At 35.7% G+C, this 12,870-nt stretch overlaps 1 protein-coding gene across 4 annotated transcripts in view; it reads right to left on the bottom strand.

The window, feature by feature from the left end:
* The window catches only part of DACH1 (dachshund family transcription factor 1), a 366,962-nt gene that overhangs the window by 97,471 nt on the left and 256,621 nt on the right, over positions 1-12,870 (bottom strand). For 2 of the 4 annotated variants that reach the window (XM_075527170.1, XM_075527176.1), the window contains exons 5-6: positions 8,477-8,612; positions 6,045-6,179 (exon numbers count right to left, since the gene is read on the bottom strand). In XM_075527170.1, coding sequence (XP_075383285.1) covers positions 6,045-6,179; positions 8,477-8,612 — 271 coding nt within the window. Of the gene's footprint in view, positions 1-6,044; positions 6,183-8,476; positions 8,613-12,870 lie in introns of all 4 variants that reach the window. The other 2 variants (XM_075527159.1, XM_075527151.1) reach the window with 1 other exon arrangement.

Genomic DNA, 12,870 nt, shown 5'->3' on the forward strand with positions numbered 1-12,870 from the left:
TGTCCAAGATGCATTTGAGCCACTGTAAATATAGAATAGCTGGGATGCATATGTGCAATTGGGCTGTAATGAGTCCAGTTTGCCTGGAATGTTTTGGAACTGATGCGCACATATCCATCAAGTGAAAACTGTACAGCAAATCTCTCATAAATCGTGTCAAAACTACTACTACCCTAGCAGAATAAAGGTCCCTAGTACCAACAAGTCTGCAGAAGAAGTGCCTCGTTGGAGGATGGCTTAGTGAGAGTCTCTAGAAATACTCTTATCCAATATTTTGCTAAAAAAACTTTCAGAACTTTGTACTACCTTTGCACTCCTTCCTGCATACACATACGACTCATATCCTATTCAATAATAGGAAAGGCTTCTGTGTTTTCTATGCAAGTAAAATAGACGTTGTCTGGCTTCTTAGTAAATAACAGCCCATTAAGAAAAAACTTGTAATTTCATTTTTCACCTCTGTAGTCCATTAACTGTAATAGCTTCTAATGTACTTCAAGCATTCTTGAGCCTCTTGGGCTGAGTGAAAAGACACACCAACAACCAGAGTGTTGAAAGATTATTTTGGTGATACCAGCTTCCTTGAATCTTTCATTTAGTGGATCTTTATATTATCTGTCGTAAGTTACAAATTTGACTACTATCTGTTTAGGGTTTGAGAAGTATTTAAAGCTCAAATCAAGATCACTTTCACAATGTTCTGGATTTCATACATTCACTATGTATGAAATACATAGCCTGAACTCAGTATCTTAAGGAATTACAAACTAATATATTAAGATTTAATAGGTAACATTTAAGAAGTGAAGTGAAGTGAGAATGTAGACCTGAAATGTGTTAACTGTAAATATATTTGTATCTAGATACCAATCAAGGTCTGTTTATATTCTTGTTACATTAAAATGCAATATACATTAAAATAAACATATCGTATAAGTATCTCTTTGTGTATGTATGTATACAAAAATGAAAATGAACAGATGAAGTAAGTTTATACAAGCAGTTGGACAGCAGAACTGTGAATGAAAATTCCTCTGTACATCAACTGGTAACAACTCTCTTTAAAAAAGGGCTTTCTCAGAGAACTAACTAAAACCATAACACAGACCAGAAACAGAATTTAAGCAAAGTTCCAGATCATTTGTTTGCTGACTTTGCTAGAGGACAGCTCAGGTAGAAGAGAATCTTTGTCGATGCTAAAACTTCCTTTGAGTCTTTCATATTTATAAAAACATACTCGTATGTGTTTCTATATTTATTAAGGTGAATAAGCATGCTTGATATATATTTACCCTATGTATATATTATAACAGAATTTACTGCTGATAATGCAGAATGAATATCTAACTATATAGGATGACATATTTGTCATTAGTTCCCTTTTTGATGCATGACTGCTAACAGGAAAAAACAATTCTAATTATAACTTTGGAATATTTAAATTATTTTCCATGTTGCACTAAGGATATTTTGGAATTTTAATATTCTGTTTTATAAGATAATAGCCAGAAGTCTAAGATTGCTCACATTTCTACAGGGGGACATAAAATAAAAACAGAGAGAAAGACTGGGACTTTTTAATACATGGATTTGATAAAGTTATACCTTAATTGCTGCTATCATAGTAGTCAAGAAGCAGTTATTGTTGATTGTCTGAAAATGACTTAAGAAATTTCCATTAATATCACAGTTTAAAAGCTTTTCTGGAAGAAATAGTTTAGCTTCTTTTGTGAACATGGTGAATATTTTATATTCTGTTATAGAAAACAGCATGCACATTTTCAACAAGGGAGTGTCCTTCCCATAACACCTCAAATAACATATTCAATTTAAAATGTAAGGATGACATTCAGGCTTCATTTGCTGTTGGTGTCAATCTAAAAAAATATAAATTGATGCAGACAGAAAATTCTAATCTGATGCCCTAGGGCCAGATCCAATAAAACACTTAAGCATCTAAATTTGGTGTTAAAGCAACTAACTTTTAGGTGTTTGTCCCGCAGAAAGGAATCTTGGGCTGAAGTGAGCTGGGTCTTACATTCCTGTATAGTGTATAGGGTAGGTATGGCTAGGCAGGTACTAGTTAAGGGGTGTTATGAGCAGCCACTGCCTCCAACATCACTTAACACTACTCAAACCAGGTACTGCAGATTGGGATCTAATGAAGTTAACAAGTAGAACTATAGTCTGTCTAAAGTCAACAGAAAATCATATGCAGCTATCTGGAGCTAGTAAATAGAGAAACTCTGGCAATAGGACTGAGCTATAAATTCCACCTTGCAGACCCCATATGACCAAGAGTCTGGGTCATAAGGGCAAAGGTAAAATATACTTCCTTCTTTTACACAAAGCACAATGATTAAGGATACTGCCCAGGAAATGTGTCACAAGTTCAATTCTCTCTTCTACCTACAAGGAATTAGGATGCACATCTCCAAGGGGTGTGTGTTTAACTTTCAAGCCATTGATTATTTTGAACTCTTTTGTTGGAACACTTCAGACCAATGAGCAAGAAGAGGATCAGGGTTCAGCAGTCTAGTCCTTAGGTTCTCCGCTAGTTCCTCCCTCCAATGCTATTTCCAGATTTAGCAGACAACATCACTGAAGAGCTGAACGAGTATTCAGCCCCATAAAAACCATCAAAAATACACTTCTCACAACTTCAGACTGGGAGATCTGCAGGACCTCAGGTAACAGCTGAGCAGGATAAGTGATAAAATATACCTCACCAAAATTGCGGGACTATCTAGAGCAATGAGTCATAGATACTTTAAGCTGTAAAGACTCAGAGCCTTAATTTTAACGTAAAAAACTGAATGAATCTTGTCTAATATGACTCCTATACTTCACATAGGTCCTTCTTGTGAAATCTGACCTAATAAAACCAAATGTGCATCATCAAATAGTCCATAATGACAGGTTACAAAATTAGATACTTGGTTTTGATGATGGCTGTCAAGTACTTGAACTAACATTGTGTACTTGAACTTACCTCCTTCTTCCCAGGATCATTTGCAGTTCTACAGCCCGCCTTCAGTAAAATTGGAAAATCTGCTATCCTCTAATGAGGAAAAAATCCTGGAAATCTAGGGTAATTGACTTCCCTGGTCATACAGATAATGACATCTTGAGTTATGTATGAACCGTGGGGTAGAAGTGCTCTGCAGTGTCTCCTGCAGTCCTCCCTAGTCCAGACTAGGAACCTGGCTGGACCACAACATAACCCTTAGCAAATCTAAGTTTTCTTCTCATGGAACCCAGGGAGTGGGTGGAACTTCAGATGTGTACATTGGGTCTTGCCCCAGCATGAAGCTAGGATGTGGCCAAGTTGCACATCTGGAGTCAGCAGCTGGAAAATGCTCCCAACACCCACGGTTTACGCATGGTCTTTGAGAACAGAAAGTCTTCCTGTTTTCCTGCAACAAATATTGACCCAGAGCCTGATGCAAACTTTCCAGTTTTAATAGGCAGCAAATCAGATCCATAGAACCTGATTTGATTCTTGGTGGGATAATGACAACCTGACTCCAATGTAAGGTGAGGTCATTCAAGGCTGTGCACACTAGAACCTGAGAATAGATTTTGAAGGCAGTCTAAAGGCGAACAAAAAAAACCCCAAACAAAAAATGCACAAGAGATTTACTGGTAGCTTAAACCACCCCAGTAAAATAAACTAAGTTTTGCCACTAATAATAATTCTGGCTGAATTTTGAATAGAAATGTATATGATCTTTGAAAGACTGAATACCCTCAAACTGTTATTCAGTTTGCAAGTGCCAATGAACTGTTTCTAAATATATTACACTATGTTGTGTGGACTGGGTAAATTAGCTCCTTTGTTTTATGTTTATAACAGATAAATGGTATTTTCTGTCCTGTATCTAATTTTTAGATCAGGTCAGACAAATGATTCACCCCTCTGATATATGCTAAGTCTTTTCAAAATTTGGTATGTTGATCAGTTGCCTCTGTTATAACTTTGTTACCCCTTTAAATTCTCTGTTGACTGTAAATACATTTTCCATGATCTCAGATCACTTCAGAGATTTTTGGTCTTTCCATTTTTTTAAAGGAAGAGAAGACAAGAAGAGAAAAGACAGGGCCGCCTTTACCAGGCAGGATTTCCCAGGTTCTCCCAGGTTCAATTAAAAGCCATTTTAGTTGCAGCTGATAGATCTCTGCCAACAAAAGCGGCTTAAAAGAAACCATAATAATGTTTAAATACTTCATGATACTTATTCAGGACTTCTTTTTTCCTCTCTTTCTTTTTCTTTTGAATCAGATGATGAAGGTGATGGGGTTTCAACACTAAGAGTACCACCACCTACATATGTTTGTTTGCATTTTTAAATATGGTTGCATCCTGACTGATTTGCAGTGGTAAGCAACAGTTTGGAAATCGGATTGCAAGCTCACAGTGACAGAAGTAGATAATTACTATCTCCACAAATATCTATAAGCTAAATCACTTGTTTTAATACAGATTAGTATTAAAGTTACAAGATTGGTATGAGAGACATGATAAATGTAGTCATGACAGAAAACAATTTTTAATTTAGTATACCCTATCAATCTAGATAGCCCATGAATATTTACCATTAATTCAGTAGGCTGGAACAGAGGGGGAAAAAAGAACAAAAAATAGAAGGTTTGACCTAAACAAGGACTGAGGAAAAAAGGGAATTCTCAGCAGTTTTACTGAGAACAGATCTTGCAAAAACGTGAACTGGCAACAGATTGGAAAATACATTTGAGGTACCATTATAAACAAAGCCTTTCAAAAACCTGAATGACATGCAAAAATAGTAGCAATTCTTAATATGTACTTCTCTTTGCAGGATTTACCAGTCTGATTACACTTAAATGAGTAACTTCAAAGGCTGAAATAAAATCATTTATGGAAATTCAAAACAAAGCTATTTGATCACATCATACTTCACAGCAGGGATACAATTTGCAGGGGCTGAGTGAGGGCATAGTATAAGCTAAAACAGGTTGCGTGTGCAATGAACCAAACTAAATGGTTTATATAAAAGAAATGTTGTTTCCATTAATTTTTCTGGTAATCCTATTAAAAATGCCACCTGTCCAGAATAGAATTGTCCAGATTTTAATTCTTTTTCATATCTCAGTGTTCAAACACAAGACAGAGAAGGTATCATCTTATAGCTATTAAAATATGGCACAAAATGTCTTATTCCAAAATCTTCATTACTGCAGCAGTTTCTCCGGCTCTGTTTCAATGTCTGCCTATTATACCTTTTACTTTTCCTCTCATTGTGCTCAAAGAACTGATTTTTGTCATAAGCCCAAAGAATGTTTTTTCAAAGGGTATGTCATATTTCTAACCTCTCTTTAACCAAAATGTTTCTAGTGTATAATACTTAAAATTCACATATATTAAGCAAATATAACACGAAATGCACCTTTTAAAATTCCGCCACCACCCCTCCAAAATCCCCTGTAACAACCCTGAACAGGTTTGAATACCAACAGAGATGAAATGGTGTCATAATCAGCATAAGTGCATGTGGACTATTCACCTAGATCAAACACTTTGGTCATATACTCAATTAAATTTAAATCCCATTATATACTGTGTACCAGCCTCATTTTATGCAATTCCCTAATTTAATGGCTTGGTATTAGCCTTTTTCCTTTTTGCACACATGGACTAATTTTCACGGTGCTCAGTCCCTTTGGGAAGTAGGTCATTAAAGTCAACTGGATGGAGACAGAAACTTAATACCTAAACAATATTGTAGAAGGGTCAGAGGCACAACAGTAATGTAAAACTGTTTTTCACTCATTCTTCTTTGTAATATTTATGAAATTCCTCCCTCATATAAATACCGTTCGTTAATCTCAAGGACCACAAAGTAGAAGAATCAAGAAAGCTATCATCCTGTTATAATTTAATTTGTGAAACAAATAAACAAAAAAATCCCAATTAAAAAAATAAAAATCACAATTACAGTCCTATTTAGCTGTTGAGACAATACTTGTTTTACACTGAAACAGCAGAATCATAATATCCATATTACCTTTCTCAATGTGTATTCTTTTTGTCTCATGTCCCACGTCATGACCAGCCAGATCACCCTCCTTAGGTCCAGGCAGGACATTAGGTGACAAACCCATCAGCATTTGGTTCATAGATAGCCCGTTCTGATGGACAGCTGCTAGACACAAGCGCAGGCAGAAAGGAAATCAACCGTCATATTAACAATACACTTTTGTACTTATTTTATATAGTCTTCCTCTTAATTATACAGGACTTAACAATCACAAAGTTACTTAATTAATGCTATCAGTATCCACACAGCGGGAGATTTTCTTCCTGTTACTTCTGCTTTAAAACAATTCATTTTAAAAAGAAGAGTTCAGTATCTTTGGACGAAGTTGGATATTAGCAAACATCTTCTTGTTTATTTAACAAGGACTGAAACGCAAAATGAAGCAAACCAGAAAAGCATAGAAGGTTCTATGTGAGATACTTACTGGTTTGGGTTTTTTTTAGTTAGTTGTACAAAAACTCTTGTATATTAGCATCCCCAATATGCAGTCCCTAACTTCCTTAAATTAAGCATTGTGGCCTTCCAGGTGAGAAACACTGGTTTTCAAAATATACTGTGCAACAGTAGAATTGCTTATTTGCTCATCAGATAGCTTGAAAAGCTCTTTCCAACGGTTCTCAAACAGACCTTCATGAGTCTCAAACACACCTCAGAAACCCGTATCAGGTAGTTTATATCCCTATGCTTTTATCCTGAAAAACTGTATTTGCAAGAGGCTTACGCCATTTTCAGTAAAGCATTTTTTCATATGTAACCCATATCTCTGTAGTAGACAACTTACTCTTACTGGCACCACAAAAGCAGATATACTTAAGAATCAGATGTGATGTTAACAAATCAGATAGGAGAGAAAAGAGTTATTTTATAAACAAATAAGTTACTGAAGTGATTCAGTATTTAAGGAACTGTTATGTTCACATTGGAAGAAACAATGTGCAAAGGTCCGACTCTGCTGGTAAGTAAGCAGAGTAAGCTGAATAGTACCATTTCTTTAAAAAAAAAAGTGTCATTCCTTAGCAAAACCAGTAAGTATCTCTCAATTTCATTTAATTTACTTTCTTTATTTAGTGAACAATGGAAAAGGTCTTCAGTAGCTGTAAGAAGATATACTATTCAATCAATTAAAAAAAATTTAAAAATCCAGGGTTGTGAGGTTTTTCTCCAGAACTTATGAACTCTGTGGTGGGTTGACCCTGGCTGGACACCAGATGCCCATCAAGCTGCTCTATCACTGCCCCTCCTCAGCTGGACAGGAGAGAGAAAATATAATGAAAGGCTCGTGGGTCAAGCCTGGGAAAATAGACAGGTCATAGTATATGGGATGCCAGTTTAATCTGCACTCTGAATCGTCCAAGTGACAAGAAAACAGAATTTTCAGCTTGTCATGCTCAGGCCTCATTTCTTTTCTTTGGTAAGTCATTTTTTATCCCACAGTAAGGAAAGATCTTTCATCTGAAGGTCAATGAAGAGTCAGCTTCCTGAGTCTGCAGAGAGCCTGAAAGGAAGCAGTCTACAAGACACGTGTGCTGCATCTCATCAGCACGACTATGTATTTCATATAGCTATTTCATGGCCTTCTATCTGCATGCCAAATCTTCCACTTTCACCTACTGACAAATTCCACTGCAGGAAGATGCCTTAAAAGCACAAAAACTTGCAAGAGCAATAACAAAAGGAATGGACAAGTTTAGTATGAATTTAAGTAAATATCCATAAAATAGTATGTGTTTAAAACCTTAATTTCCAGGCTGTTGCACTGCAATATCATAGAATTCAGGGTCTTTGCCATGTAATTTACATCCTGTACATGGAGCCTTGATAAAAATGGTATCACTCTGAGACACCACAGTTTAATTTCACTCCGCCCCTTGTGAGCTATGAGGTGATAATACTCTCTGTATCGTATTTCTCACCATTGCAAATTTTTATATTTAAAAATTTATAAACTATGAACATTTTTTAATTGATTTAACCTAATTCTTCTCTTTACCAAGCAATTCTACCATGTAAAATGTTGCTTATGAAGTCAGATTCAATTTAGAAATCAAACCAGAGTAACCAGATTAAATAAAACTCAATTTCTTTAAAAAATATTTACACTATATGTTCAGTTCTAAAACTAATCTAGCAAATTGCTTCCCGGCTGCAATTCTGTATTTCATAGCTCATATCTTTATGTTTAATATGACATGATGGCAGTTTATATCAGTACCTGTTAATGTAGCATCAGATATTATGATACTGTAAACTGGGAACATAATGTTGGGAGATAGTTATTGCAGTTGAACTTCTGAACATGATACATATGAGATCTACTTAAGACGAGGGCATTTTGATTAGAAAAACCAGCTGCACCTAATCAAATTTAAAGTGGTGACAAGGAGAAGAATGTGACCTACGGATTCTGTCTGAAGAGCTCTCGGTCCGTGCAGGAGAGCTGGACACACTGCTGCTTCGATGAGAGGATGGATGGCTGCCAGGTCTTCGGCCCTCTTCAAGAGAAGGAGCAGGAGAAGGGCTGTCTGGAACACGTTCCTAGACCCCACGAAAAATAATTGCAAAAAAAGGCAATGTTAAACTAAACTTCTGTTTCCAAACATCACTTCCCTAAGCTGTTGAATTGGAAATATACATTTTGGCTTATAGACTTTAGCCTTACGGGATGAGGAACGATGTACTTCTGTAAATAAATACGACCAGACACTGTTGTTTTAGCTTATGCTGAATTTTACTCCACATTTTAATTTCAAAGGGGCTTCTTGAGCAATGAGATCTTATGGAACTGCTATGGGTCATAAAGAAAATACAATCTCCCTACTGAACCTATACCAGTAACATGGCTGATGAAAGTCCAAATGTCTGTCTATACCATGGAGCACAAACCTAGAATGAACCATACTTTTTGGAAGAGTGTGGCCATATCATTGGCCATATTAACTACTTCAAAATGGGGAAAAAATGCCCATTCATGTTTTTCCATCCAGAGGAAAGCCTGGCATGGTAGCCAGAAGGAGCTATGGCGTAGTTCAGGATGTTCCTTGATTTTTAAAATTAGAGCATGAGGACTGGGATGGTTTGAACTGCACTTCTGCTATGTGAGAACTGTCAGTATGTAGCAGATAGATATATCTGATATTTACACAGAACTTTGACAGAAACAATAAACAAAGGGAGCTGAGTGCAGAATAGTCCTTTCTAGAAAATTCTCTATCTTTCCCTGCAGTTTCCTTTTTATTGCTAATAGATCCCAAGACACTATGTCATTGCTAAAATATGTGTGAGTTAGGTTGGTTTGGTTGAATAGTGATACAAATAAATAGTTCCTATAAGGGAAATCTGTTGGAGGGACTGAAAATGTTAAACTAGGGGTTTTTTGGTTGTTGGGTTTTTTTCCTTTTGATAATTGAAATCCTGACTCCTAATGAAAAAAAACAACCAACCCAAACCAAAACCAACAAACAAATGAACAAATGTATACGTTAAACTCACTAAAAGCTTTCGGTAATGGAATAAGACAATTAGTATGTGTTTAATAACACATATGAAAACTTGCTGCTGCAAATGCCTAAAAGTTTTCCTGAAAGACCATCGTGTTCCTTGCACAGCAAATTCTTTTTGCGGTAGTCATTATTTTTCATGCACAGTAGCTAGATAAATATTTATTTCTCTGAATGCATTCCTATGAAACTTAGCAACATGACCATCTATAGTAATCAATAGATTTGTTCCAGGTAAGCTTCATAATAAATATTTGCTAAACCTGAGATTCTGATTGCAAAGGGATTCAATGGGCCTATTGATGGAGTGGGAGAAGACCTTTCAGAGGAATGTTTCAATCCACATTTAAGTGGATTCCACTTTAATAGTCTCGGGTTTTTAAATCAAAAACATTGATGAGGATCGTTTAACTGCATCATAGCTCTAGGCTTATTATGACTTTGATTGTGTTTATATGTCCATGAACCGGGTATTCAAGAGGAGGATTATAATGCAGATGTTTTCAGAATGTAGAAGATTTATTTCTTTAGATTTAGGAGGATTTAAGCATGCACAGCGTACAGATTTGGTATAAATTGGAACACAGTATATTTAATCACTCATTTAATATATAATTTCACTGTTTGGCATACAATGTATTGTTCTTAGAAGGGTTTCATTAAAATGAAATCCAGTGAGCACATAAGATTTGAATACAGAGCTGCAGAGTAAATTAATTTATTTAAACAGCTTAATTTGTTTATCCTATTTATTTATGTGTGCTTTTACAGCATGTATTATGAGATGGAGAGAGCAAAAGGAATGCACAGGACAACAAAATATAATTACTGCACAAACAAAAAAGATAATGAGTTTTATTCACATATAATACGACATAGCAGACAAACTCTCTGAGAAAACTATATATATCGGCTTTATCAATTCATTTGTAAAATACCCTTTAACCTCAACAAAACATGGGACTGAACTATACAGAAATGGAAAATAAATTAATTTAATACCTTAACTCATTTTTTATATCCTTGCTTCATAATTCCACAATCAATAACATAGTCTATAGCAATTTTTTGTCTTTATCAAAACTAGCTGCAATAATAAATGGAAATGCTACTAATAATAAATTGAAATACTCTGTAGCTCTAAAAAGTCATAGTGATAAACTAATGGTGCTGGAATATCAATATAAGCTGTCTTCCTTACTAGAGATTTTGTGTAGAAAAGATGGATTTTGTCTGTGGTAAAATATTAACTTTACATTTAGACTTCACTTTAAAATTTTTCAAAAAAGGAAACGTGCAAAAATGTGTTCAGTAAGTAATTCAGATGATAAGAGCTATCTTGTAACTTCTGCAAAATGCCACTTTTGTAAAAGTAAGTCTACATGACACAGCAAAGAAACAGAATTTACTGTGTTATAATCCCGCCAATAGAAATCACCTAGGATACTGTCCCCTGTCCAGTATTTTTCCTAAAACTTTTCTACTCCCAGAACAAACTTAATTCCACTTAATTAAAGATCTCTCTAGAGAATCTGGTGTTGGCTGGTACTGTAATTATGCTTGTTGTCTCCCAACAAATAAATAAATAAATAAATAAAAACTGAGTGACTTTTCTTTGCTAAAATTAAGTATGAGGAAGAAACTGTGCAGGGTTCAGTTTGAAATCAGCACATCTGAATGTAAGTATCTAAATGCAGTTTTGACACATGAGCTAGAGATGAAACCTGTATCTAGGATGCTACACAAAGGAGCCCACCTTGAAGGTAAGTTGTCTCCCATTTCAGTCAATTGAGATATAGACAATAAAGTCAATGGAGCCTCCTCCAAAACCAGATACCTACAGCTCAATTCAGCTGCTCACATTTGAGCCACTGAAGGGTTTTGAGATGTCTACACCGGGTTGACAGGACCTACAAAAGATCTGCTGCCTTCTGGAGTGGCAGCAGGATGGCAAAAACACTGTCTTTGCACTTACTGGCTGATGAGCTGAATAGCTCCCAAAACTCTATTGACAATATTTACTAGAAAACAAGAAATACAAAATTATTTATCACTTGTAAAACATAACCCTCACTAGCTACCTTTTTTCTCCATTTTTTGCTTCCCTATTTGTTTCTACAGGTACTCACAAGTAAAGAGGAGTGTGAACAATTTAGGGCATATTGTAGCAATTTAACATATGGTCAACCAACTTTTCAAAATTGGTAAGACTCTCAATTAGGCATCAGAAGTGGAGGCTGTACTGAGCAACGGACAACAAATTCTTAAGGGCCAGATTTGAAGCGTTCCTTATCTTGGCGCCCTTTACAATCTGATCCAAATCGTGAATCCTAAGCATTTAAGAATCTGACATTTAACTCCTCCAAAAATGCTCCTACCATACATGAAACTTTCACTTTAGGGAGCTGCAATGCCCTTTCCCATACTTTTACTCCACTGACATTACAAGTTACACACCCTCAACATCAAGTCCATTTCATAAATAACAGAATTGCTCCTGTGACACTGGGCATTTTTTTATATCTTATAAAGAACAGGTAAAAGATCTTAACTGTCAGAGATTTTAACTTAGGAGATTGAAGTTGTCTCTAGAATTAGAAACCACTCCAAGTTTGTTCCAGAATACCACATATCATCCACAACATAACACAGTCTCAGTCTCTCCAAGTAAAACAGAAGTGTCTTGATGTACTTATCAACATTTTTCTACATTTTTCAAACAGCTCTTTGCATAGACGCAAAGACCATACTGTAAGATCTCATTCCAAAAGTTCCTTTTAAGTACCTTCCTATTAAGCTTTATCTTAATATATCAATAATGGTGTCCAGAAGAACACAAATACTTTCTTCCCTATATGTCTTTTTCTTCTTACCAAGTCACTACAGTAGTTATTCAATATTAATCTCTTTTTTGGCCTCTTTTCTTTCTGCTCCAGCAGCACGTTTTCATTGTTTGAAAAGTGCCTCATTTCCAAAGTCTTCCTCAAAAATACACCGCAACGTAAAGCTGATGGAGTTCAGCTGTTGGTCCCTACATCACTATCAAAGAGAAGAGGTTTCAGGTAATATGTGTAAGATTAATTCTTCTGCTCCTAAGAAGACAGACAAGGAAGTGATATCTTCTAGGTTCTCACCACCTCAGTCTTTCCACAAACATTCTTTATTCTTTGTCATTCCTGTTCCTTAGTGACAAAATTCCAGAATCTTTCTGACAAAGTTTGAATATGCCTAATTCCAATAACCAACCGGTTTTACATGCACAGCCTTCATCTCCTGCATATTTCTCTCCTACAGGT

The sequence above is a fragment of the Mycteria americana genome, chromosome 1 (genome assembly GCF_035582795.1).
Source record: "Mycteria americana isolate JAX WOST 10 ecotype Jacksonville Zoo and Gardens chromosome 1, USCA_MyAme_1.0, whole genome shotgun sequence".
Taxonomy (NCBI): Eukaryota; Metazoa; Chordata; class Aves; order Ciconiiformes; family Ciconiidae; genus Mycteria; species Mycteria americana.